Raw genomic sequence first — 24,059 nt, forward strand, 5'->3', positions numbered from 1 at the left:
GCCTCGACGTTCCAGTTCAGTGGCAATGAGAATAACGATCACGGTGAACGTTGATGGTGCGCTCCCTGGGTACTGGGGACAGTGCTAAGTGCTTGAAGCGAGTAGATGCACTTCATCCTCTCTCGAGGCGTGAAAGAGGATGAAGTAGGTGCTATTACTGCCCCTGTTTTACAGCTGGATAAACCAAAGCCCAGAGCTGGGATCTGTGCGATGTTTGGACATGGCGGAGTCCTGCCCAGGCTCTAGACCCCTGCTCCCGACTGCTACACTGTGTCACAGTTAGTCCCATCTGCCCCCAGGAATTCTTCAGGTCGCCCCCATCCATGTGGCTCGGCCACCCCACGGTGCCTGCCATTTCCTCCTCACCGACTTCAGCTCCCTTTGTTGACTGTCCTGGCCTGAGTTGTGCTGACGTGGGCATCATGGCCGTCCAAGCTCAGTGTGGCCTGTGCTCAGGGCCACTCCGCCGTCTTTCTGGGGTGGCACCTGGCCCTCTCCCGCTGGCCCAGCGCCCTTTCCTCTAGGAGTGTCTGCCACCCTGCGCTCTGAGTGCCCAGACCCCTTGGATACGTCTTCTGTGCCTTTCAGACTCAAGCATGGGTCCCAGGAGACAATGAATGTTGGACCCTGGGCTGTGTTTGTCCCCTCCCCACACTGACACGTGTCCTTTATTTTCCAACCACACGCACGCGCACTCCGCCCCCCATGTCAAGAGATTCTTAGCAAGCCTCTCCCCCAGCCTCCACGTACCCCTGGGCACACTCAATCCTAAGGATGGACCCAGAAAAAAATCGATGATCGTGAGGACAAGAGATTTACCCAGATATCAGCAAGAATCAGAGCCAAGATTCGAGCTCAGGATTGGAGCTTCTGGTTCCCTTCCCTCCAGCTTTGCTGCCATATGCTGGTCCATACAGCACTTGGACATTAAAGCCTTGGAGCTACTTGAGGGCGACCATTGCTTTCTTCCCAAGTGTTCTTTCTTGACTTTAAAGAAGCTCTGTGTTTCCTGGAGAGGTAGGTGGCCAGGAGGCTGCCATGCTCCTTCAGTGTGACGTGAGATGCTGAATATTTGTTCCCACCTGCCTCATCCTCTTTCGCAACTCTTTCTGGCCTGTTTCCTCTTAGGTGAAATCTTGTACAGGCATCCATGAGAATGAGCTAAGCTGATGGAATGGAAGGTGGTTAGTAATGCACAAACCACCAGAAAAATCTAAGGTATCAGCATTTCTGCCTCACTTCTAGTTGCTCAGAGCTGGTGGTTTTTTAAAAATCTGTTCACTGAAAAATTGTTTATTAAGGTGTTAATGTTTTATATAGTTGGTTCAAGAGCCATGTAATTTAAAATTCTGAGTTGTCCTTGAATAATCCAGATATCTCCAATACTCACACGTATATAAACTACTATATTTCCTGATATTTATCATAATTAGACTTCTCTAACTTCCATTTATCAGACAAATGAAACATTAATCTTTCAAAGCCACACCTTTAGGAGTTCACAAATTCCTATTTCTCTTGAGTTTTTTTTTAAAATTATATTTTAAAACTTCTTTAAAAGGAAGCCTAAACCCCCAAATCAAAGGCCTTAATCTGCCTTTCACTATCTATATGTATATCTCATCATCATGATGTACACTTTAAATATCTTACAACTGTGTCAATTACACCTCTGTAAAGCCGGAAGAAATTGAAATCACACACAAAAAAGCCTTCATCTGAACCAACGTTGAGAAATAGAGCAATGAAGAGGATCTTTTATTCATCACACAGAAAAAATACAGAATGTAGTTATTTATTTTCACCGAAAGAGAATATACTTTGTATTTAAAGAAATCAAAGATTAGTTGTCAGGAGTTGCCTTTGGAGAATGATCAGTAAGTGCCTTAGCAATGGTCGAATACTGATAGCAGGGACCATCGCCTCTTGCACGCATTAATCTTCATACTTCCAGCTCCTTTAACCACAGAGGCTGGTTACGGGTGATGGGATTAACCGTGCAACCGGTGCACAGTTGCGGGATCCCACGGAGGAATGAAGCATGCGTGAAGCACGCTGCCGTCCCTGAGGTGGAGACGCTCTCTGAGCTAGGATACTGACTTAGATAACCAAGCACATGCTCTCTGAGAATCTCCATTACTCATCAGTGAGCATGGGCAACCCAACTTGCAAATCACACTTAATCGTTTGCATATGTTCTACAAGCGCTCCACGGGTGGCGATGCGCTACAGCAGAAGACCCTTCACGATGCGCATCTGTAAATATGCGGTGTACAGACCTGCTTGGAAATAAGCTCGAATGAATGTATCAGTCATTCTGGAGAGTCCGCTGGGAGTCCTGCAGAAACTGTCCCAGCATTAGACTTGTTTCCACCTGAATCCTCAGATTCATTGATGCTGGACCCAAGATAATGCCCATTGTCCAAAACTTAAAATCTCTATCTTTAATGCTACTTTTTTTCCCTGAAAGAGCAGGGTTTCTCAGCAGTGGCACTATGCACATTTTAGGCTGTGTGGTTCTTTGTTAGGGGGGACTGTCCTGGACGTTCCTGCCTGGCCTCTACCCACTGGGTGCCAGGAGCATGACCCCCTTCAGCTGTGACATCCAAAATATGTCTCCAGATATTGTCAGATGTCCCCCGGGGGCCAAAATGTCCTTGAGCCAAGAACCAGCGAGAGGATGCAGGTGAAAACTGGGCTGTGTTGGTCAGTGATTTTGAACAAAAGTAGGGCTTCAGGGGGCGTAAGCAACGTCTGGCTAGAATAGAGCTCTGAGGACTCCTCTGTGGATAAAGAAAGATGCGCTACAAGGAGTGAAAACAACCTTTGCTTCAACTGGCCGTCCTCAAGCTGTCATTGCCGTGAAAGGTGATGGGTGAGGATGCTGAATTGGGCGGGACCCGTTAAAGCGTAAGCCTTAGGCAGACCTGGGGCTAGAGTTTCCGCTGGCACTGCAAGCAACAGCCTGAGCCTCAAGCTGGAAAATGGCCATTTCCACGAAGGTTATGAATGACTGTGCTTAAGTACTGATGGCTCCAGCCTCTCATCTGTACGCAGCGCCAGTGGTTATGTCATCATAGAATAGGAAACTGGGTCGGAACCAGAAAGAAGAGGAGTCACTACAAGCAGAGTGTCATGAAGACCCAGCTTGGTGGTCGTTGGTGTCTGCTGGGGGTGCAGTCACTCTGAGGTGGAGGCTGGGTCATCCTTTCCAACACACGCATGAGCATACACACGTGCACCCATGTAAATGCACACATATACACACATGCACACACACAAATGTGCACCCATGCTCATGCACACACACAAATGTGCACCTATGTACATGCACAGTATACATACATGCACACACATACGCACATGCACACACAGTTATGAAGGCGATGTATAATTCAAGTCCTGACTCCATGGAACATGGGTTGAGTGCTGCAGAAGAGGTACAGAAAGCCCGTTACAGAGTTTGTTGCCAAGCAGTCCTCAGGGCAGGGACAATCTCTACATCCACATGTAGAGAGCCAGACCGCGGCAACGAGATAAGCCCGGTCTTACATGGCACTGCACACGTGCTAAAAACTTAGTAAATAAAGGCAGCGCTAGGGGCCCGGGCGGTGGCTGTTCTAGTCCCCACGAAGGCCAACCTTGATCGACTCAGATGTAACCCTGTTTCCCCACTCCAGCTGTTGGCCTGGGGGTGGGAGCCTGTCATCTCTCAGTAGAGTCTTAACAAGACAAAGCCCGATAATGCTCCAAGTCAGAAATGTGCTGCAGGCGACCTGGAGACCTCTGCTGTCCCCCCCCCAAAGCCTCCCAGCTCGTGACATCTCTGCCTTCCTCCTCTTCATTCTCCTGAGGATAAAAGGCAAGTCATGACACACCCTTACTTTTAGGATGCCTGTACCTTTAAGGTGCTAGGGGTAATACCATCAATCTAGTGGAATTCTACCCCAGGCTTTGTTTTCTACATGGAGACTCATTTAAAAAAAACTTTTTTTATTGAAGTGTCATCGATTTACAATGTTGTGTTAATTTCTGCTGTACAGCAAAATGATTCAGTTATACATATACATACATTCTTTTTAATATTCTTTTCCATTATGGTTTATCACAGGATATTGAATATAGTTCCCTGTGCCGTACAGTAGGACCTTGTTGTTTATCCATCCTATATATCACAGTTTGCATCTGCTAATCCCAAACTCCCAATCCTTCCCTCCCCCCTCCCCCTCCCCCTTGGCAACCACCAGTCTTCTCTACGTCCGTGATTCTGTTTCTGTTTCATAGATATGTTCATTTGTGCATTGAGACTCATTTTAATGGAACAGCAGTAAGCGTCACAAAGTGTCATTTTCCTCTGAAAATAGAAAGGACCGGTAGAGCATCTATCGTTGGGGACCTGGGATGGGCTCACGAGCACTCAGTGAGGTCCCGTGGAAGGGCGGTTTCCCGACCGGGCAATCAGGTCTGTGGTTGCTTTCACACGCCGCTGAGCAAAGGATGGGTTGACTCTCCGGCTCTCCTCTTCCATCTGCCCGTGTCGCTCTGGGCATCTGGGCAGGTCCCTCTGTCTCCCTCTGCCACCGTCCCCAGCCCCACATCAAGAGGAGCGATTTCTCTACACCTGTGTGCAAGCAGCGAGGCATGCTTCTAATCCTTTCCAGAAAAAAAACCCACCCACGTTTAACCCACTCTTTTCAGTACTTCGCCCCTATCTGATGACAGGGGCATTTTGGACCATTTTCGGTGCCAGCAGTTAGCACCGTTTCAAAGCTTCCCTCCCTGCCTCTGCACTGCTCCAGCCTGGCTCTGCGGTCCACCCCTCCCCTCCCAGGACCGCAGGCAGCTCCAGGAAGTCTCTGTTCTGTGTTGGGGGAGCCTGTTCAGGAGGGCTGCCTCCTGGACTCTTTCTGGAAGGTTCTGGGCTCCTCGAGGCCACAGCATCCGCCCCACCTGCCTAGACCCTGGCTGCTCCCGTTTCCCGCAGTCTGCTCTGACTCCAAGCCCCGGCATCCCTCTCAAGGGAGTTCTGGAAGGAGGTTAATGATGCTGGGGTGTTTCGCAACGACGTGCTCCAACAGCCAACAGTGGAGCTATTTCCCTGACGTGTGGGTCTAGCGCGCTGCACTGAATCCAAAGTCTTGCTCGGCGAGCCAGCTCATTAAATCCTTCTCAGCTCCATCCTCGGAGAGTCTCTTCCACACACACGTCCCTGCTCGTCTGTCCCCGTTCAGCCGTGTCAGGGATACTGTTTCTCGTACAGCTGCTCACTTCCGCTCAGGGATGTTAGAGGCCAGGGTGTTTAGAGGTGGCTGTGACTGAGTGTGTCACTGGAACTCCAGGCAACGAATGAAGGAAGAACCATTCTTTCCCTCCTCATAATACAGGGTGAGTCACTTTCCCAAACCCACTCCCTGCGTTGATCCAAAAAGTAAAGGACCCAGACCGTGAAAGATGTCCCTCGGGCACCTCGCTGCTTTCCACCCAGGCAGTGCTCAATTACATGCAGGAAACGGAAACAGAGCCAAAAAACCTAGAAACATAAAAACCTGGACAACCTGAGGAATCCTTCTGTCATTCATTTTCATCCCCTCTATCGTGCCTCATCCACTAGTCATTAAAAAAAAGGGTGGGATTGGGAGCTGGATATTCTCTGAGAATCTAAATGGCCAATTTGAGATTGCATTCGGTGTCGTTTTCTCTCCGTATGGTGGGAGAATCCAATTTTTATTATGAGTGACACAGTCTGAAAGCGCTATCCGGAAACACAGAGACGACCAATGGAAGGGCCTGGGTTCTTCCCCCGGCCTCCCTGCCTCCCTCCCAAGAAGTGGAGGCCCCAGGGCTCCTGGACCAGACAGCCCCGTGTCTCAGCACTCACTCTGCCTGTGGACGTAGCAGGCCAGCTCTGACCAGGACCTCCACCATCACACTCAGGGACCCAGAGCATCAGTGGCTATTCCTGAAGGTGACCATTACAGCAGTTGTCACAAGGGTCTGAATACGGTCTGCAGTGTCAGGTGTTCGGTGGGACCTCTGCTGGATCAGCCTAAAGACAGTAAAATCCCTCCTGAGGTGACACAAGGGAGACTCAGGCCAGCTCAGGGTGACGGGAGCCTGAACACCTTTGCTCCTTATGAACAAACAAACTCGACTTTGTTTCACAGCTTGGATTCTTTCCTGTACGGCCTCCACACCCTCTTCAAAGGTGACTTCAGAATAACAGCCCAAGATGAGTGGGTGTTTGCAGACATCGACCTGCTGCACAAAGTTGTCGCCCCAGCTCTCAGGATGTCCCTGAAGCTGCACCAGGTAAACATCCCTTTTTTAAAAAAAGTATAAGCCTGAAGCATCAGGGGAAAAAAATGACCTTTCAGAAACGCAGTCCCTTTCCTCGGCATGACATTGATGAGTGGGCTTCTGATTTAGTAACTAAGCGTTGAGGCATCGCATATTCTTGACCGTGTCCGTGACAATGTGCCCTCAAGACCCCTAGGAGGTGGTGGTCTCCCGCTAGGATGGAAGAGGGGACTTGGCCAGAGAAAATGACATCAGAAGTGCCCACACTGTCTCAAAAAGTCATAGGCACCTAAGCCACAAGCTCTTTGCCTAGCACGGCCCCGAGGCCAAGGGTGCTGGGTTGGCGAGGTGTCCTCCATCCACTCAGGGCAACTGTGAGATGTGGAGGTGGGCTTGGCCTTGCACCCCCCCGGGGCCGGCTCTCTGGTCCTCCCGACCCGAAGATGGACTTCCTTCCAAAGGACCAGTTCACTTGCCCCGACGAGTACGAAGACCCCGTGGTCCTCTACGAGGCCATACAGTCCTTTGAGAAGAAGGTGGTCATCTGCCACGAGGGCGACCCGGCCTGGAGGGGCGCCGTGCTGGCCAACAGGGAGGAGCTGCTGACCCTGCGGCACGTGGTAGACGAGGGCGCGGACGAGTACAAGGTCATCGTGCTCCACAGAAGCTTCCTGAGCTTCAAGGTGATCAAGGTACGGGGCCCGTCCTTCCCAGCTGGTGCGAGCCTCCCACCTGGGCGGAATGTGAGAAGAAACAGGACGGATTGGCACCGATGCCCTCGCCCTGGGCCAGCATCCTCTGTCTAGACCCACAGCCCCAGGGTTGGGGGGCAGCATTGGCCAGCATGCAGGGCAGCCCCAGGGCAGGCGGTGCATCTCCTCCAGGGCCCTTTCCCACCCAGAGAGCTGGTGCGCAGGTGACAGCTTTGGCAAGAAGTCCTGGTGGGCTAGACTCACTGAGGGTCAGGATCTAGCTTATTCTTTTTTTTTAAATACATAAATTTATTTATTTATTTATTTATTTTTGGCTGCGTTGGGTCTTCGTTGCTGCATGCGGGCTTTCTCTAGTTGCGGCAAGCGGGGGCTACTCTTCGTTGCAGTGCGCGGGCTTCAGTAGTTGTGGCTCGTGGGCTCTAGAGCACAGGCTCAATAGTTGTGGTGCACGGGCTTAGTTGTTCCGCGGCATGTGGGATCTTCCCGGACCAGGGCTCGAACCCTCGCCCCCTGCACTGGCAGGTGGATTCTTAACCACTGCGCCACCAGGGAAGTCCCTAGCTTATTCTTAAAGACTTTATAATTCTCTAAAATTCCAGACCTTCCTCTAATAACCTGTTCCTGAACCCAAGAACTTCCTTCCCAGAGATTCTCTTCTTCCTATAGCTTCAAACCACCGGGCTGAAACAAAGACTTCCTTCCTTTTTATTTGATCTCTGTGGCCCCGTGAAAGTGGCATCACATCCACCTTACAGGGCTGCCATTTGGGCTTGACTATGAAAGCTTGAGGCCAAAGTATTGTGGTCCCAGGTACTCAGACCCAGATCCAACATGCTGGAGGCCCCCGCCATCTGCTTTTCTCCCCCGTCTTCCCCGCCCTGCAGGTGAACAGAGAGTGTGTCCGTGGCCTTTGGGCGGGGCAGCAGCAAGAGCTCATCTTCCTCCGCAACTGCAACCCTGAGCGCGGCAGCATCCAGAACCACAAGCAGGTCCTCCGGAACCTGATCAGTTCTTCCTGTGACCAGCCCCTGGGGTACCCCATGTATGTCTCCCCGCTCACCACCTCCTACCTAGGGACCCACAGGCAGCTGAAGAACGTCTGGAGCGGACCCGTCACCTTGGACAGCGTCAGGGCGTGGTTCCGGACCAAGTGGTTAAGGTGGGTCTTGACAACAAAGGCCGTTATTTACCCGGATGCTGGATGGGGCGGGGCTGCGACTCCAGGGCTTCTGGTTGGATGCCACCGTCCATCGCTCTTTCCGTGCCCAAGTGCCCCGCCAACACAGCCTTTGTTTCATCAGATGACTCTGCCTCCCTCCCCCTTCCATCCACGGGCTGAGACTTGGGCTTGAGCCCTTGCAGAACTGCCGAGGTTATGGGTCTTTGGGAGTGACTGTTACACATCTGTCTCAAAGAACGGGGCTTGAAATCTCTCCTCCCACCCAGCACGCGTCTCTCATCCCCTAAATCTTCTCACCCCGTTGTAACGGTGTCCCTGGTGAGTTGGAACGAATTCTAAGATGTTCTGTCAGAATCTGGCGGAGCTCCTTGTCAGGCCCCAGAGCTGAGGGTCCCTGTGGCCGGTGGGACCTGCGGCTTCTTCATCCGGGCGCGGTGTATTCGTTTATCAGACTCTGAGGTTTGGGGAACGGAAGCCCCTCTCTCCACCTGCATCTCAGGTGTGCTGCTCACCTGTAGAGTCCGGTCTGCCATCCCGATTTGGACACGAATGTGCTGGGGCGTTTACGGCAATTAGAAATGTTTTGGTGAGAACACTTCAAGCGTTTCTCCCTCTCACAGGGTGCGGAAGGACTTCGATGCTGCCGGCCAGCCCGGCGCCGGCAACGTCGAGGATGCGGACGCCGGGGGCGCCCCGCCCGTAGGCGGCAGCAGTGCCCCCAGTGGTGAGAGCCGGGAGAGCAGCTCGGAACAGCCCAGAGAGGATGGGAACCGCCACTGGTCACCCCCTGAAGGGACAAGGACGACAGGTGCGTGCAGCGGGGGCTTCGTGTTACTGATAAGGCTCCTGTAGTCCCACTGGCCAGCACTGTGGGTTGTGTTGTCGTTCTAACCTCTGAGAGCCCCTTTATGCAGGAAAAATCAGTGTTGGGACAAAAGATGCCCCAAATATACTGACTCTTATAGGTTCTACTCAGAAAACAACTCTCCATGTGTTAGATTCAGCATTTAACCTTTATCCATCTGTCTGTCCATCACCTCAGCCAGCCAGCCAACCAGCCATGTGTCTGTCCATTGGTCCAGCGGTCACTCCCTTCCACCCCCTCTCTCACTCATTCAGTGCCTATTGGCTCACGTGCCTCTGTGTCGGGCTGTGTTGTAGCTCTTGGTCCATGATGGTGCCTTCGTCTTTCTGTGAGTTGAGCCCCCCTCTCCAAGTCTGTGGCAAGGCCGTTGCCCACTGTCTACAGCTCTCCCCTTCCTGCACTTACACCTGACATTTCAGAGCATAAGAAAAGAGGGAAGAAGGGTGCCAGCAGGTGGGGATGGAGGGGGTGGCTTGGTTCAAGTTTGGGCTGAGTTTAAAGTTTAAAATCAGTTAGGCTCAACTAGATGGATGAAGTTCCAAAACCCCAGTCCACTGGGAGGAGGGGGCTGGCTTAGAAAAGACGAGCCCGAGGGCCCGCAGAGCACGCGCCCGGGTGGATGTGGGAGAGACAGATGCTTGGCCCTGGTTCCTGCTGGCACACTGGCACTCAGCTTTGCCCTTCAAAACCTGTTAGTGGCTTTGCCTTTTGGCCTCAGTGCTTTTAGCATCCAGAAGGATTCATTAAGTGCCTTTTTGTGTATGTTCCCCTGCCAGCTCTGCACCGAATGAGTAATGAGGAACGGTCCCTGTCTCCTGGAAGCAAGGCTGAGGATTTAACTGAAATAGGATTTATATAAAGATGGGCAAGATGGCAGATAGATAGATAGGGAGACAGAGAGACAGACAGATGATAGGTAGAAGACATATGATAGACGATAGATAGATGGATGGATGGATATGTGATAGATAGAGATGAATCAATAGATGATAGCTAGATAATAGAAGATAGATGAGAGATGGAAGGAAGGAAGGGAGGGAGGGAAGGAGGGAGGGAGAGGTAGGTAGGTAGATGGGCAAAGTGGTTGCCATTAGCTGCTTAGGGGGAAGAAGGCCCCCTTCCCCGCCCTGTGCCGTCTGCCCCAACCCCAAGCAGAGCAGTCGCCCAGCCCGAGGCCTCCAGTGCTGGGCTCTCAGGCCAGGAGTTTCTCATTGCTTAGTTAACAGTTGTTATTGCGTGAGAATTTTAAGTTTCAAAATCACATAAAGTGATCTTCCAGATGGGAAAATGCAAGGTAGGTTCCAAATGGAGAAATTCCTGAGCGCTTGGCACGTCTAACCAGGTGACTTGGGGGAAGCAGAGGGAGGCTGGAGTCAGGGGGGTTTCTGGCTGGTGGGGCCGCAGGCGTTTAAAGAGCCGAGGATGGGCGTGCTGGACGGGCTCTGACTCAGTGAGATGCCTCTTCCCTTTCGTAGAAGCGAAGCTGTGCCAGCGCTTGCGTGGCCTGGAAAGGGCCAGCGCTCTTTCCTGTCCTAAAATCCAGACCGCATAGCTTGTGAATGTTCCCCCCGTTCACCGCCGGAGCCTGAGGCTTTCGTGGCAGATGTCGGAGCTGGATCTTCCAGAGCCCAAACCAGCTGTTCATTTTCCATTATTCCTTTTTAAAATCGCTTCTCCCAAGGCCACGCTTGGCTTTCCGTGCTTTGCGAGCTCACCAGGCCCACCAGGCGACATCGCCCACGGGCCTCATGAGCGGGAGCCCACCCCCCCTGCCCCGCAGTCGGCCCCGGGCTCTAAGCCCAGCGGTCCTCCTGTTTGGGAGACTCCGGAAGCCTCTGCCGAGCGTCCGAGGCCTTGGAGCTGCTCCAGCTCTTCGCGTGCCCCCCGTGCCCTGCCTGACTTCTTCCGCTGGCTCAAGGGCTCCTCTTACAACTGGCCTTCCTTGGGGCTCCCCCAGGTGAAGCTGACACCCAGCTCTTCTTGAAGCAGCTGCCCGGGTTCTGTAGGCCCCACTGTGGGCAGGGCAGGGGTTGGGGACGTGGGGCAGACACATGTGTCTCCCTGTGCTCTAGAAGCTGACAGTCTGGAAAGAAGGCCCTGCACTCCTGGGGAGTTGTCCTGAGACTGGGTGCCCCATGCCCGACAGAGGGTCAGAGGGCTGGCAGGGGGCCCACCTCGCCCCTCCCCACCCCAAATAAAAGAAGAACCGCTCTCTTGCTCTCTCTGGCCATTCAGGCAGCCCTGACAACTGCACAAAGTCTTAAATCTCTTTTCCACATACCAGCCAGGGTGACAGTATTTTAACTTAGGACATTCTTCTGTTGAATAAGTCTTCCCATATCCCTCAGAACAAACCTGTATTCCTTTGCTAGGGCAGCTGTAACAAAGTACCACAAACTCAATGGCTTCAACAAAAGACTGTCTCACAGTTCTGGAGGCCAGAAGTCCAAAATCAAGGTGTTGGCAGGGTTTCTTCCTTCTGAGGCCATGATGGAGAATGGGTCCCTGGACTCTCCTGGCTTCTGGTGGTTTGCTGGTGATCTTGGGCGTCCGTTCCCTTGTAGAAGCTTCATCCTGATCTCTGCCTTCATCTTCTCATGGCATTCTTCCTGTGTGCGTGTCTGTGTCCAAATTTCCCCTTCTGGTGAGGACACCAGTCCCGTTGGATTAGGCCACCGTACTCCGCTACGACCCGCATCTTAATGAACGATACCTGCAACAGTCCTCTTTCCAAATACGGTCACATCCTGAGGTTCCAGGGTTAGTACTTCAGCACATGAATTGGGGGGCCCAACTGGGCCCTCGCCTGGCCTGCAGGGCTCCCCATGACCCCTGGCTCACATTGCCTGGCCTTACAGCCCCCTCTCTGCCCCTCACTCACGCCAGGCGGTCCTCCCTGCAGAGCCTCTGCCGCTGCGGCTTCCCCAGGCTGGACGTGCTGCCCTCAGGCTCAGCTCAGTTCTTCGCTCCCTCGCTCAGCCTCTGACCAAACGCCACCACCTCAGAGAGGCCCCTGGCCAGCCAGCCGTCCACACGGCTCTGCCCCCATCACTGTGGCAGGCTGTGCGTGCTCAGGGCCTGGGAGTTGCCCGCGCCTGCACTACTAGGCCAGCGCAGTGCAAGGGGGTGCCCGGTGGCGGCCCTGTCTTCTCGGGGCGGGGACAGGAGCACACAGGGGGACCGTGGCCCGCTGCGCCTCGCCCTGCCATGCCCGCGAGGGGCCTGTGCTCATGTAGACCTCTCGTCTGCACGTCCACGCTCCATCCATACCTGCCTACTGCTTCTTGCCCCGCCGCAGGCCTTGCTCGGTGCACACACCTGCAGGAAGGCCCAAGGCCCTCCCTGGGGGGCAGCCTGGCGGCGGGTCTGGGCAGGCTCTGGATTCGGGCGGGGCCTTCTGGAGAGCCAGGCACCCCGGCGCTAGGTGGCGGGGGGTATGGGGGCCGCCCAAAGCATCTCTTGTCTCCGTGGCTTCCTGGTCCTGGGGAGAGATGTGGTAGGAGAAACGGGGGTCGAGTGGGACCCTCTAAAGTCCTGGGGGGGGCCGCTCAGGGCTAAGGCGGCACTGTGCTCAGCAGGCGCGGGCTGACTGTATGGGTGGATGGTCCCCCTCTGGACTCAGCCACTCCCCGTGAGGCTTCCCCGGGGGCTGGGCTGTCAGGCCCTCAGGCCACAGAATTCCCAGGTGAGACTCAGCTGTCGCCAGCTTCTGTCTGTCACAGCCAAGAGCAAAGCGCCAACAGCTGCGGATCCTGTCGGCTCGTCCTTGTGCCCCAAGCCCCCTGCCAGAACCCTTCATATATCTTTAGAAGAGTCTCCACCTAAGACTGATTGCTCTCCTGGTGATGCCTTGGGGATCGGGCACTGGCCACACCGAGTGGGTCTAGTCCTGGGGGGGAGGGAGACGCCCGAAGGCAGCTAGCCCTCTTCCCTCCCCCAGAGGAGGGCCACACCGTGGTCCCCGACGGGCTCTCCCTGCCCTGGAAAATCCAGGCGGCTCCAGATGCAGCCCAGCTGGTCCCCTGAAGGACGCAAGAGTGACCACCTTTCAGACCATCTGGCTTAGAGTCCCAAGGGGGCCCCAGTGGGCTGAGAGAAGCCGGTGGGGCGTGAGTCCCGGAGGGGGAATGACAGAGATGGCCCCGTCTGCCCTCCAGCCCTGCCTGCAGCCTCACCATCCCCCTGCCTCAGTGGCTGCCCGGGGCGAGGCTTTCCTGAAACTCAGCAGGGGGCATCACAGCCCGTGGCATAAGCCAAACACCCATTCTGTGGGGCTGGGCAGGGATGGAGTCCAAACTTGCCTTTGAAAGGATGAAACACATGAGACAGTTGGCTTGAAACCAGCCACTGGGACTTACAGGCACGCATCAAGGCAGCAGGGAAATCTTGGACTGTCAGGGCAGAGCAGGCCCCTGAGAGACATCAAGAAAAGCCTGAAGTTGGCATCAGAAAGGGACAACCACACTCCCCACACCCAGGGCAAGACACCTCCTCCTGCCCCTGGAACACTGAAATGTCCCCGTCTTTTTACTCCCACTCTGGTTAAAGCCATACGGGGACATGGCCACCTTTGGCTTGGTTCATTGCACCCACTCACTCCCTGGGGGAAGTTCAAGGCCAGCACCCCTGTCCCTTCTCTCCACGTCCCTTGGCAGCTAGAAACACGCCCCGCCTGTAAATAAGCACCATGTCGGAACCCCGGGACTTGGAGAACAAAGCCCAGGCGGGGGTAAGCTTCCAGTGGGATCTCAGGCTGCGTCCCTCAGCGCCCGATAAACGCAGGTGCGCACAAGCATCGTGCTGCAGGCAAGAGGAGAGCTGCCCCCGCCCGGCTCAAGTCTCCGAAGCCTGGCAGGGGCCTCCCCCCACCGGCCGGCTCCTCCTGAGCTGGTGCAGAGAGTGGGGATCGTGGGGGCACTCTCGCACCCTGACAGGGCCAGGCGCAAAGCTGTCAGTTACCGAAGCCCCAAGTGCAGTAGCCCTTGTGACCCCAAGGACACCGGCCCCAGAAGGAGCCGCACATGGGGAGGGGGACAGCCCTGCCCGGCGCCACGGCCTTGTACCTGCCACCAAGGACTCTTCCCAGATGACGCGGCCAGTGGTGAGATGCCCGAAGGCCCCTGGAAGAGGGAGGGCGGCCTGAAAGCCACCCCCCGCTGCCGTCCGTTCCCAGCAGGACGGCATCGCCAAAGGGGCCTCTGTGCTGTGCAGTTGCTGGGTTTCCTTCCAGCCTCCAGCTTCTCTGGCCTCCTTCTCGCCCTCCCTCCAATTGAATCAAACCATGGTGCCCACAGCTTCCAGAAAGCAAGCCAGGGGCCTGCTCAGCCAGCGCAGGGGAGTTAGAGGTCGGTCTCCAGTCCCGGGGGGGATATTCCTGATCCCGGATCTTTGTACTCGACCTGGAAGACTCACCTTCCCAGCTCCCGCCCCGTAGCTTGCCTCCCAGGCTACAGGGGAGGCCCAGGGCCCAGTCTGCAGGGGCACACGGGTGGGGGGGGGGGTCTCAGTGTCTAGGTCAAGGCACTTTTGAAGCTTCCCAGATGGTTCCAATGGCCAAGGTTAAGAAGCCCGTGGCCAAACCCAAACCGTCTGGGGCTGGCTCTGTTCCCAGTCAGGGGTTGAAGAAGCTTCGGGTTTCCATGCGAGGTGAGTTTTGCAGGTTGGGCCCTTGTTTCCCGGTCAGTGTGCCGCGTGCTGAGCCTGTAGATGCGGCGTTGCAGTCAGAGAGGAAGGGCGGAGGGTGGAGAGCACCGCGTGATGCCACGTAGGCAACCAGTGATGATTGGTGTGCTGTGCCCTGCGGGAGTCCCCGGGGCCGAGGTGGAGGACCTGACTTCCGGGCAGGGCATGACAGAGAAGCCTAGCTACGCAGCAATGATTGAGCCGCTCTCAAGGGTGAATGTGAACGAAATTCTAAGAACAGGCTCTTGTTTTACTCACAGTGCCCAAGGCTCAGTGCCCATAACTGGAGTCCCAACTGCTCCCTCCCTCCCTGGGTCCCTGCTTCGGTCCCCAGCCGAGTATCCCCATCCTGGCCCTTGCCAGACTCTCAGAGGACTGGGATCCCAGGTAGGCACAGCGTGTGGGTGCCCAGCACCTCATGCCTGACTCGCGGGCCCTCACGCCCAACGGCCGTGAACTCACTATGCCGCCCTAAGTGCAGCCTGACAACCTGCAGGCTTCTTGCTGGAAGGGGACACGGCCCACTGGTGGAGGCTGGTGGTCTGCTTGCTGAGAGCAGTTAGGAATTTGTAACTAATCTGAATCCCAAATTGGACAGGAAGGCTATCCCTTCTGTCCTATTTTTTTTAATAGTTTGGTGTTTTGAAATTTTGAAATTTTTTAAAGTACAAAAAAACTTCAAGAATAAGGCAATGACTACCTACATACATTTCATCTAGATTCAGTAGTTAACATTTGATACATATAATTTCTCTCTTCTATCCTATTCTAAGGATTTGCACCACCACCTTTCAGATAACAATCATCAAAGACAAAGGAATAGTGCTGGGATAATGAACAGGGGAGGGTAATTTATATGGAATTTCAACCCAGGTTCTAAGGAGATTTTCCCTAGAAACACTCCTAATTTGATAATGAAGTAACTGGCAAACTAAAACTACAAAATAAGTAGCATAGATGTATTTAGCTTGGTTTTGTACTTGTTCCATTTGCAAAATTAACTAACTTTGAAAAAATCAAGAGCGACAAAAAGCCCCAAGAACATCTGAAGCAGTGAAATCAGGGCAGGGGTTACCCCATCTTGCATGGGAACACAGGCCATTCCCCTCTGGCACACAGATGGGTCTGTTTGTTACTGGAATGAGCTGAGTTCCCCCACTAAGTACGGGTGGTCTCTCCAACATCAAAATCACTGTCTTGCGTTTGAATGTGGACTATTCTGGGGCAGCAATCAGCGTTGCAGTATAAATCACAAACAGATGTTTGGCCTTGCCAAGCTCTGAATAAACTAACAAATCACCATCTCTGTTCTTAATTCGGATTCGTCAGGGTCCCTTTCTCCCTCTTTCTTCCTCTGTAAGAGTAACATACTAACGCTTCAGCAGGGACCGTTCAGATGGGCCCCATCCCCGGGTGGGAGCCCCATGCCGGGGAGCTGCCTGCACTCACCCAGGGAGTCCCACTCTGTGAGCAGCGCTGCGGGGGGAGCGCCCCGATTTCTCAGCAGACGGGCAGGAGGGAGCCACGTGGGCACCCCAGTGCCCTCTGGAAACGGGCACCCACCATCACAGTGGGCACATGGCAGTAAGGTCGACGTGAGGCACGAGGGCCCTTTCAGCCAGTCCGCCGCTGTGGGAGGAGCAGGGCTAGAGGGGACCCGGGCAATGTCCACAGTAACATCTGTTCCCTAAGGAGTTCTCTCGCAAAAGATGTGTCACTCTCACCTGTTCCCACAGGCAAACATAAATATGTCAGAATCACCAGGTGCCCAGTTCATCATTTGGGCATTTGGGGTGAGGTGACATTCCTTGGGGGTACCCACCCTGCAGCCCCCTCTATTTTTACCCATTGAGTGTAACTGTAGCCACTCCTGGAGACACGTCAGTAGGGCAATTGGTAGCACCGTGACGTCACCAGCTGCCCCCTTCAAAATAATATTTTATATTTTTATTTTCTGTTTTTTAACTGAAGTACAGTTGATTTACAAATGTTGTGTTAATTTCTGTACAGCAAAATGATTCGATTAAGCATATATATACATTCTTTTTCATATTCTTTTCCGTTATGGTTTATCATAGGCTACTGAGTATAGTTCTCTGTGCTGCCCAGTAGGACCTTGTGGTTAAAATAATATTTTAAAATTAGACCCTGGTGAGTACTGAGGCTTAAGGAATTCAGCGTTCCAGCAAGCTCAAGGCTCCTCCACCCGCCTGGTCTCTAAAGCCGCAGAGGTAAGTCAGGCACAAGACAGGCACTTTAAGCCTGCCTTCCTCCAGAGACGTGCCAGGACCAAATCCTTGGCCAGTCCAGTCCCTTGTGTCCAAAATGGCCTTTTCTCTCTCTTTTTTTTTTTAGATTTAGGCCAGAGTGGATATATGTATATGTATAACAACTGATTCACTTTGCTGTACACCTGAAACTAATACAACATTGTAAATCAACTAGACTCCAATAAAAAATAAAATAAAGGCCTCGTCTCAGCAAGTCTCAGCACGAGCTGGGCCAGGAAGGACCCCTGAGGGGAGGGACAACTGGCCAAAGGGAGCTGGGAGCCCTGACAGACACGGGAACCCGGGCCGGGCATGCCCGACTTGGGCCGGGGAGGGCTTCCTCTCAAATACCTTGATCTTAAGGGAAAACTTTTCTAGAAAAAAATGGCCACAGCATGTGGCTCAACCCTTTTTTCCTCTTTCGAAGGCAACTAAACATGATGCAAACCTACCTGCATTCCCTTCATCACTGCTTATCAGAGGAGCCCGGGAACCCAGTCCTGAAGCAGGGACAAGATGGGATTTGCCTGATGAGGCCACGTTATGGGTTTGCCCAGGACAGGGGCTCCCAGGGACGAGGGACTTCGGTGCGAAACCCAGGACAGGCCTGGGCAAACCGGACGGGCCCATCGCCCTGGCCGCCGCTCCCCACACCAGCACCCCCGCCCCATCCTTCAGTTCTCAGGCCTCAGTGGAGCCCCGAGCTGGGCTCCCAGCCCTCCACCCCAGCCCAGAAGGTGGGAGGCCAGCCTGGGTCCCTCGGGCCCCGCAGAGCAGCCTGCCCGCCTCACCACGCAGACACTGACGTTGGCAGCTGCCTGCCACGGCAAGCTGGTCTGCTCTGCTGTCTTTTTTTTTTTTAAATCCCCCTTTTCAGAAAGCTCTGGTTGACTAGATAAGTGACTTTTTGAATGCCCTTGCTTTTCCCTTCTTTCTAATTCCCACTCTTATGTGTTTTTTTTTTAAATTAATATTTATGGTTGGTTTACGATGTGTTGATTTCAGGTGCACGGCAAAGCGATTCAGTTATCCATATACATGTATCCGTTCTTTTTCAGATTCTTTCCCCACATGGGTTACTACAGAATACCGAGTAGAGTTCCCTGTGCTCTACAGTAGGTCCTTGTCGTTTACCTACTTTGCTCTGCTTTCCTTTAAAGGCAGGAGAAAAGGCAGGACTCAGTCCGTCCAGGCCCCCAGGGCCTTAAGCCAGACGCCGCCCATCCCGCGCTCGCCCGGCCCCATCGTGGACAGCCGCCCGGCCTTCCTGCAGACGTCCACGTCGGTCCACGAGCTGGCGCGGCGGCTCTCGGGCAGCCGGCTGTCCCTGTGCCCCTCGGCGGCGTCCCTGCACTCCCAGCCCCCGGCCACCCCCGCCGCCGGCCACCTGAGCGTCCGCGAGCGGGCCGAGGCCCTCATCAGGTCCAGCCTGGGCTCGTCCACCAGCTCCACCCTCAGCTTCCTCTTTGGCAAGAGGAGCTTCTCGAGCGTCCTGGTCATTTCCGGGCTGTCTGCCGCCGAGGGGGGCAACACCAGCGACACCCAGTCCTCCAGCAGCGTCAACATCGCCCTGGGCCCCTCGGCCAGGACCGCCAGCCAGCCCGCACGGGTGAGGGGCTCGGGGGGTGGGGCGCTCCTGGCCGATGAGCCCGGTCCGCCGGGCCTGCAGGCTCCCGCCACCTCCCCTGTAGGGTTCCCGGAGTAACAGGCAGGCAGCGAGACGGGAGCTGGGCTGACCGCGCCCGGCAGCGGACAGGATGCGTCGCACGGGCCCCGTAACGATGACGCCCAGGCCGGCGACGGTGGAGGGGGCCGGATGTCACAGTCCCCTTCGCCCTGAGCCCAGGATGCTGGGGGGCATGTTCTCCACGGGTGCAGACAGAACCTTCTCTGTCCACACTCCTCTGGCTGAGGGAGAGGAAAGGACACGTCGGCGCTGCAGGCAGCTCACCAGCCACCGGGTTTTACGGTGGCTCCCGAGGTGGCCTTCTACGTCTACGCAGTTCAATGTTAGAGAGCTTTGAGGACTTTGCCCACATAAACGGTTCCTTATCGAGGATCCCAAGCTAGCTGGCGTTGGATGAATAACTGAGCTTCACCAGTCAAGTACGTAAATAAACGCCCAGCCGCTCTCTTCTGTACTGTGGTAGGGAGGGAGAGATCGGGGACGTTCAGGCAAAAGCCGGCATCAGGATGGAGGCTTCCACGCTCCCGTCTGAACGTTCACACGCTGTCCTGCCCGCGGAGGAGCAGAGCCACAGGCTGCTGGCCTTCTGGTTCCGGGCGTGGGTATTTGGAGGTGGAAGATGGGGGCTCTGCCCTTACCCTCTTCCCGTAGGGAGACGCCCTACAGGCCGGCGCCTCCCCCTGCCCGAAGGAGAAGACATACAGTGGCACCTCCAGCCACCTCGAAACCAGGCCGGCGTGCACCGCCCCCCCCCCCCCCAAGAAGAGCCACGGGGTCGCAGCGATGCTGTGCTGGCCTTCAGGGCAGGGTTCTGAGCATTCTGGAGCCCCGGGTTACTTCAGGAGTTTAAGTTAGATAGCTAAACATAAACTTCCCTTTTTTCACTTCCTCAGTAACGATGCACAAAATAGCGCAGCTCTCTGCCACCCCCAACGTGTGTTTAAGACAGTCTGTGGATGCAGCTCTGGGATTCTGGCAAATTCTCTCTCCCACAGGGATGGCTGGGTCCTTGGGACCATGTGCAGCCGCAATAAAAAGGCCTCGGTATTACTGTTTGGGATCAAACCTGCAGGACTGAGCAGCTGTGCAGGGCTAAATGTATACCAAGTGACATTGACCCAAACTCAGGAAATCCAGGCTCACAAGTGACCTCTTGCCCAAGGTCATGTTTTTCCAGGTTACCCAAGAAGAGGTCCCTGTGTGCAGAGGTGCCTCCCTCTGCCCGTGGCTCGGGCTGCATGTTCTGTGCTCAAAGACCCCCCCGCTTTGGTCCTCTGTAAATGGACCTGACTTTAGACTCTGACCCCAGGATCCTGCCACACTGCTGGCTGGTACTTACAGCCGTGGGGTGGTCATCAGGGGAAGCAGTCAGCTTTGCTGAGCCATCACTTTTTGCTTCTCTTTTCTCTTTGGAAGCACTTTTCCGAGCCGTGCGAACCCACGGAGGCCACCGAGCAGGGGCTGCTTCGAGATTGCCACGCGGCCGAGAACCTGCAGGTGATGTGCAGAAGAGCAAGCCAGGAGGACATGGGCATGGACGACACGGCCTCCCAGCAGAGCGCTTCCGACGAGCAGTAGCTGAGCCCGGGCCGGAGGAGCCACGCCGTCGGGGAGGGACGCAAGCACCCCCAGCTTCTCCCCTGCGATCCCCAAGCTAAACGGCGCAAAGAATGAGAGCCGGGAGATCCATCCTGTGGAAGATGAGTGCTGTGTACAAAACAGAATAACTTGATCTCAGGTTCTTGAAAAATATCTCACATGATGAACACAAACCTTGACACCAGGCGTCCCTCCTGCTCTGGCACTCGCGGCCCCAGAGAGGCGGGGTGCGGGAAGCACCCCTCCCAGAACTGGAAAATTCAAATAAAAGCCATGTTAACATCTTAAGACAACTCAAGTAGGGCACACAAATAACTCCTTCTGGTCCTGATGAAAATAAGACAGCTGCATGCTAAACGACTGGCATTTTGTATGTCACTGTTACCGTGAAAAAGAGGCGGACGGCAGCGCGTATCACACCATCAGCTGGTCCAACGTGCTGATGTTCAGTCTACATATAGAGAAACATCTCACTTCTTTATAATATTTATGCAGCTGTTAAGTATAAACCAGTGACAGCTTTACTGCAAAAAATGTGATAGTGCATGCAGTCACGTCCAAAGCATCCTGTGAACCTCAGCAACGTGAGTGCAGAAGTGTAGTTGAGGCAGGTCATGGAGGGCCACCTAGGAATGATATGCTAACTGCAGTTACAGCAACGTCCTGCAAGAAGCCAGGCCCCGCCTCGCCCAGCGCTCCTGTGTGCTTCCCAGGAATGCACGCCTGTTTCCAAGCCAAGCAATCCTTACCGTGTCACAGGACATTTGCACATACCTTTGTTTTTGGAATTAAAATGTTTACAGTTATTGCTGTGTCCAGTTGTTTGAGTTCTGCTGAAACTGTTGTCACTTCTGAAAAAAACCAAAAAACAAAAAAAATACCATACCCTTCACTGTAAGAATGACATTTAGGCAAATTCTTTTTAAAAAAAAAATTATTTTTTATTGAAGTATAGTTGATTTACAATGTTGCGTTAGTTTCAGGTATACAGCAAAGTGATTCAGTTATATATATATTCTTTTTCAGATTTTTTTTTTATTGAAGTATAGTTGATTTATAATGCTGTAGGCAAATTCTGAGACAGCTTTTCTCATCTTAAGATTCCCATCAGGTAGAGCAGAAACCTGGCTTCTTCCTGACGTGAGGGAGGAAGAAGGGGTCGCAGAACAGAGTCTGTGGAGAATATCATCACTGACCTGACGAACCATCGCTTTTGGAAAGACCTAAATAGTTAGGGATACTCAATTTGCAAACAGTCACACAAATTTCTTAAAGGTACCTGGGGTTTGGAAGTATAGGCAGAGGGGAGGGTATTGCAGAGAATTCCTTACCCCTTGGAAGTAGATGGTCATATTCTTTTTTTTTTTTATAAAATAAGAATTAGCAATTAATAACAATAGGTAGACTCGATAATCGGAGAGAGACACAGTGCATGATTCTCAAATCAGCAATCCCTGGAGGTGCACTCCTGCTTATTTCTGACGGATTTGCAGATGTCTGTCTAAAGAGAAGCTGATACAACCTCACCGCAGTCCTCTAAGTCGGCTCAACCAAACCTGGCTGGCAGTTCCCAAAATTCTTTTGGGCAACATTGCAGCCAAGCCCTCAGGACTACAGGGCAGCCTTGAGCTGTGAGCGTGGTCTCGCCATATAGGGTGGCCACTTGAATTAGGTAAGACAATGACCCAGGCCCAGCAGCATTCAGACTGGGCACTCCTCGGGCCTCCACAAGTAAGAAACACAAGAGTCACTGCTTCCCCAGCAAGTGAGAGCTGCTCAAAGAACTGGGAGAGCAGTCTGCAGGGACAGGGCAACGCAGGTGAGAAGGCAGACACGACCCGGGTGCTCCTGCCTCATTCCACCAGAGATGCGAGAGGTGCTTTTCCGACTGCTGGATTACCGCCTATCCCGCTTCTCCGGCAGCCTTTCGGGACGCAGCGGGAGAAGGAAAGGTGTAGTTTACCCACATCGGGGCCAGACTCCTCAGACAGGGATGCCACCCTCTGCGTTGTCTATGGCAGTAAAGCCACCTGAGTGTACACTCTGAGCGTGTGCACATGTAGACCCACGGGCGAGATCATGGCTGGATCCCCTCCAGGATTCTTACGGGCTGTCAACAACGCGGTCACGTGATTTTTTTCAAGTGTTGCAAACAACTGTTATATTTACAACTCATGAGCTTGTTAATCTGATCTTCAGCGAGTCAACTGTTTATCAGAGCGTATTCCTTGCAAAATATTGTATTATTAGCCCCCATTTAGAGGAGATTTTCTGAAGGTGACATTACTTGCTGGAGTTACTCACCTGTTCTGCCAGAACAGAGCTAAAGAGTTAATTTATTTTCTACATTTGGACACTGAACAAAACTGCTTCTCCTCTAAAGATAATATAAAAACTGTAGTGCTTAGTTTTATATAAATCACGTGGCTAATCTGGCATTATTGATTCTAATTTCTGCCCTGTGTGTTAAGGCCATCTGCCTGGCAAGTCGTTTTCTAAAACCGCTTGATGCACTGACTTCTCCTGGCCCATGAAACGGGCATCGCAAGGCCTGTCCCCCAAGCCCTCCTCTCAAGCCTGCTCCCCTTTCCTACTGTTTTGTCCCCAGTCACAAGCACCTGCCATCAGCTGCCCCCAGTGCCCCTGCTCCCCTTTCCTACTGTTTTGTCCCCAGTCACAAGCACCTGCCATCAGCTGCCCCCAGTGCCCCTGCCCCCACGCGGTCTTCCCAGACACAGCATCCTAGGAACACGGAGACAGATGGAGGAGAAGGAGGGCCGAGGCCCATCCCACTTCCCCGGGCTAGCACTGCTCCCCGCCCCGCACCTGACGAACATACGGCTTGGAGGCGCCCTCTTCCTCTCGGCCACCACAGTCAGAGAGGTCGTAGTCCGTGACTTCAAAGGACCAGCTCCCTGACACGTGCCGATTCAGAGAAGAAAAGGAACCATTTGGGGGACTTCCCTGGCGGTCCAGTGGTTAGGGCCCCAGGTTTGATCCCTGGTCAGGGAACTAAGATCCCACATGCCCCTTGGCTTGGCCAAAAAAAACCCATTTTTAAAAATACTCTGTGTGTCCTGCCCCTAGGTTCTTCAGAACCATTTAAAAAAAAAATTTTTTTTAGATTCCATATGTATGTGTTAGCATACGGTATTTGTTTTTCTCTTTCTGACTTACTTCCTGCACTGTCCGCTGCCCCAGGGCCCAGCTCATGGGGCACCTCGCTCCACAGATGCCCGGACCGGTCGGTGGTCACGTTCAAGGGCACACCCGGCATTAGCACCAGCTGGCTTTGTAGCTAAGGCTAAAAAAACCCTGGTAATTCATAGGTCTTCACCAAAACTGGCCTAAAAACACTGAATTGGTTATCGTCAATGTGTACCATCAACCCCTGGGAGGGCAGCTGTTACCCTCTGCGAGCTCTGGGGCTTCAGTGGTCTGTCCCACGGGGCCCTGCCCGGGCTGCACCTTCTCCCTCTGCACCATCTTCCCAGCAGCCCGGGCCCCCCGCCCCGGGTGCTTCCCAGGGGATCGCGAGGACGCCTGAGGGTGGTTTCCTTCAGGCTGTGGCGACGCCTTCCTTTGACGGCACTCACTTCCCTCTTTTCTGGGAGGGAAACAGGGCCCAGGAAGGTCTGCGAACTTGTCTAAATGAACGGGGCCAAAGCGCGGCTCTGATCTGAAGCCCCGCTGGGTACCCGGCGCTACCAACATTTCTACAGACTGCTCGTCCCTCCCACGCAAGGACCCACATGCGTGCGATCAC

The 24,059-nt window shown here is 53.9% G+C and overlaps 1 protein-coding gene across 3 annotated transcripts in view; it reads left to right on the forward strand.

Annotated features, from left to right (window-relative positions):
- PCNX2 (pecanex 2) overlaps positions 1-21,099 on the forward strand; it is a 291,197-nt gene extending 270,098 nt beyond the window's left edge. For all 3 annotated transcript variants that reach the window (XM_082422950.1, XM_082422951.1, XM_082422952.1), the window contains 6 exons: positions 6,165-6,309; positions 6,759-6,989; positions 7,895-8,169; positions 8,811-8,998; positions 18,168-18,616; positions 20,111-21,099. In XM_082422950.1, coding sequence (XP_082279076.1) covers positions 6,165-6,309; positions 6,759-6,989; positions 7,895-8,169; positions 8,811-8,998; positions 18,168-18,616; positions 20,111-20,272 — 1,450 coding nt within the window. In that variant the 3' untranslated portion in view covers positions 20,273-21,099. The remainder of the gene's footprint in view (positions 1-6,164; positions 6,310-6,758; positions 6,990-7,894; positions 8,170-8,810; positions 8,999-18,167; positions 18,617-20,110) is intronic.
- Positions 21,100-24,059: the final 2,960 nt, after the last annotated feature.

Source organism: Balaenoptera physalus (assembly GCF_965194825.1).
Source record: "Balaenoptera physalus genome assembly, chromosome: 14".
NCBI classification, from domain to species: domain Eukaryota; kingdom Metazoa; phylum Chordata; class Mammalia; order Artiodactyla; family Balaenopteridae; genus Balaenoptera; species Balaenoptera physalus.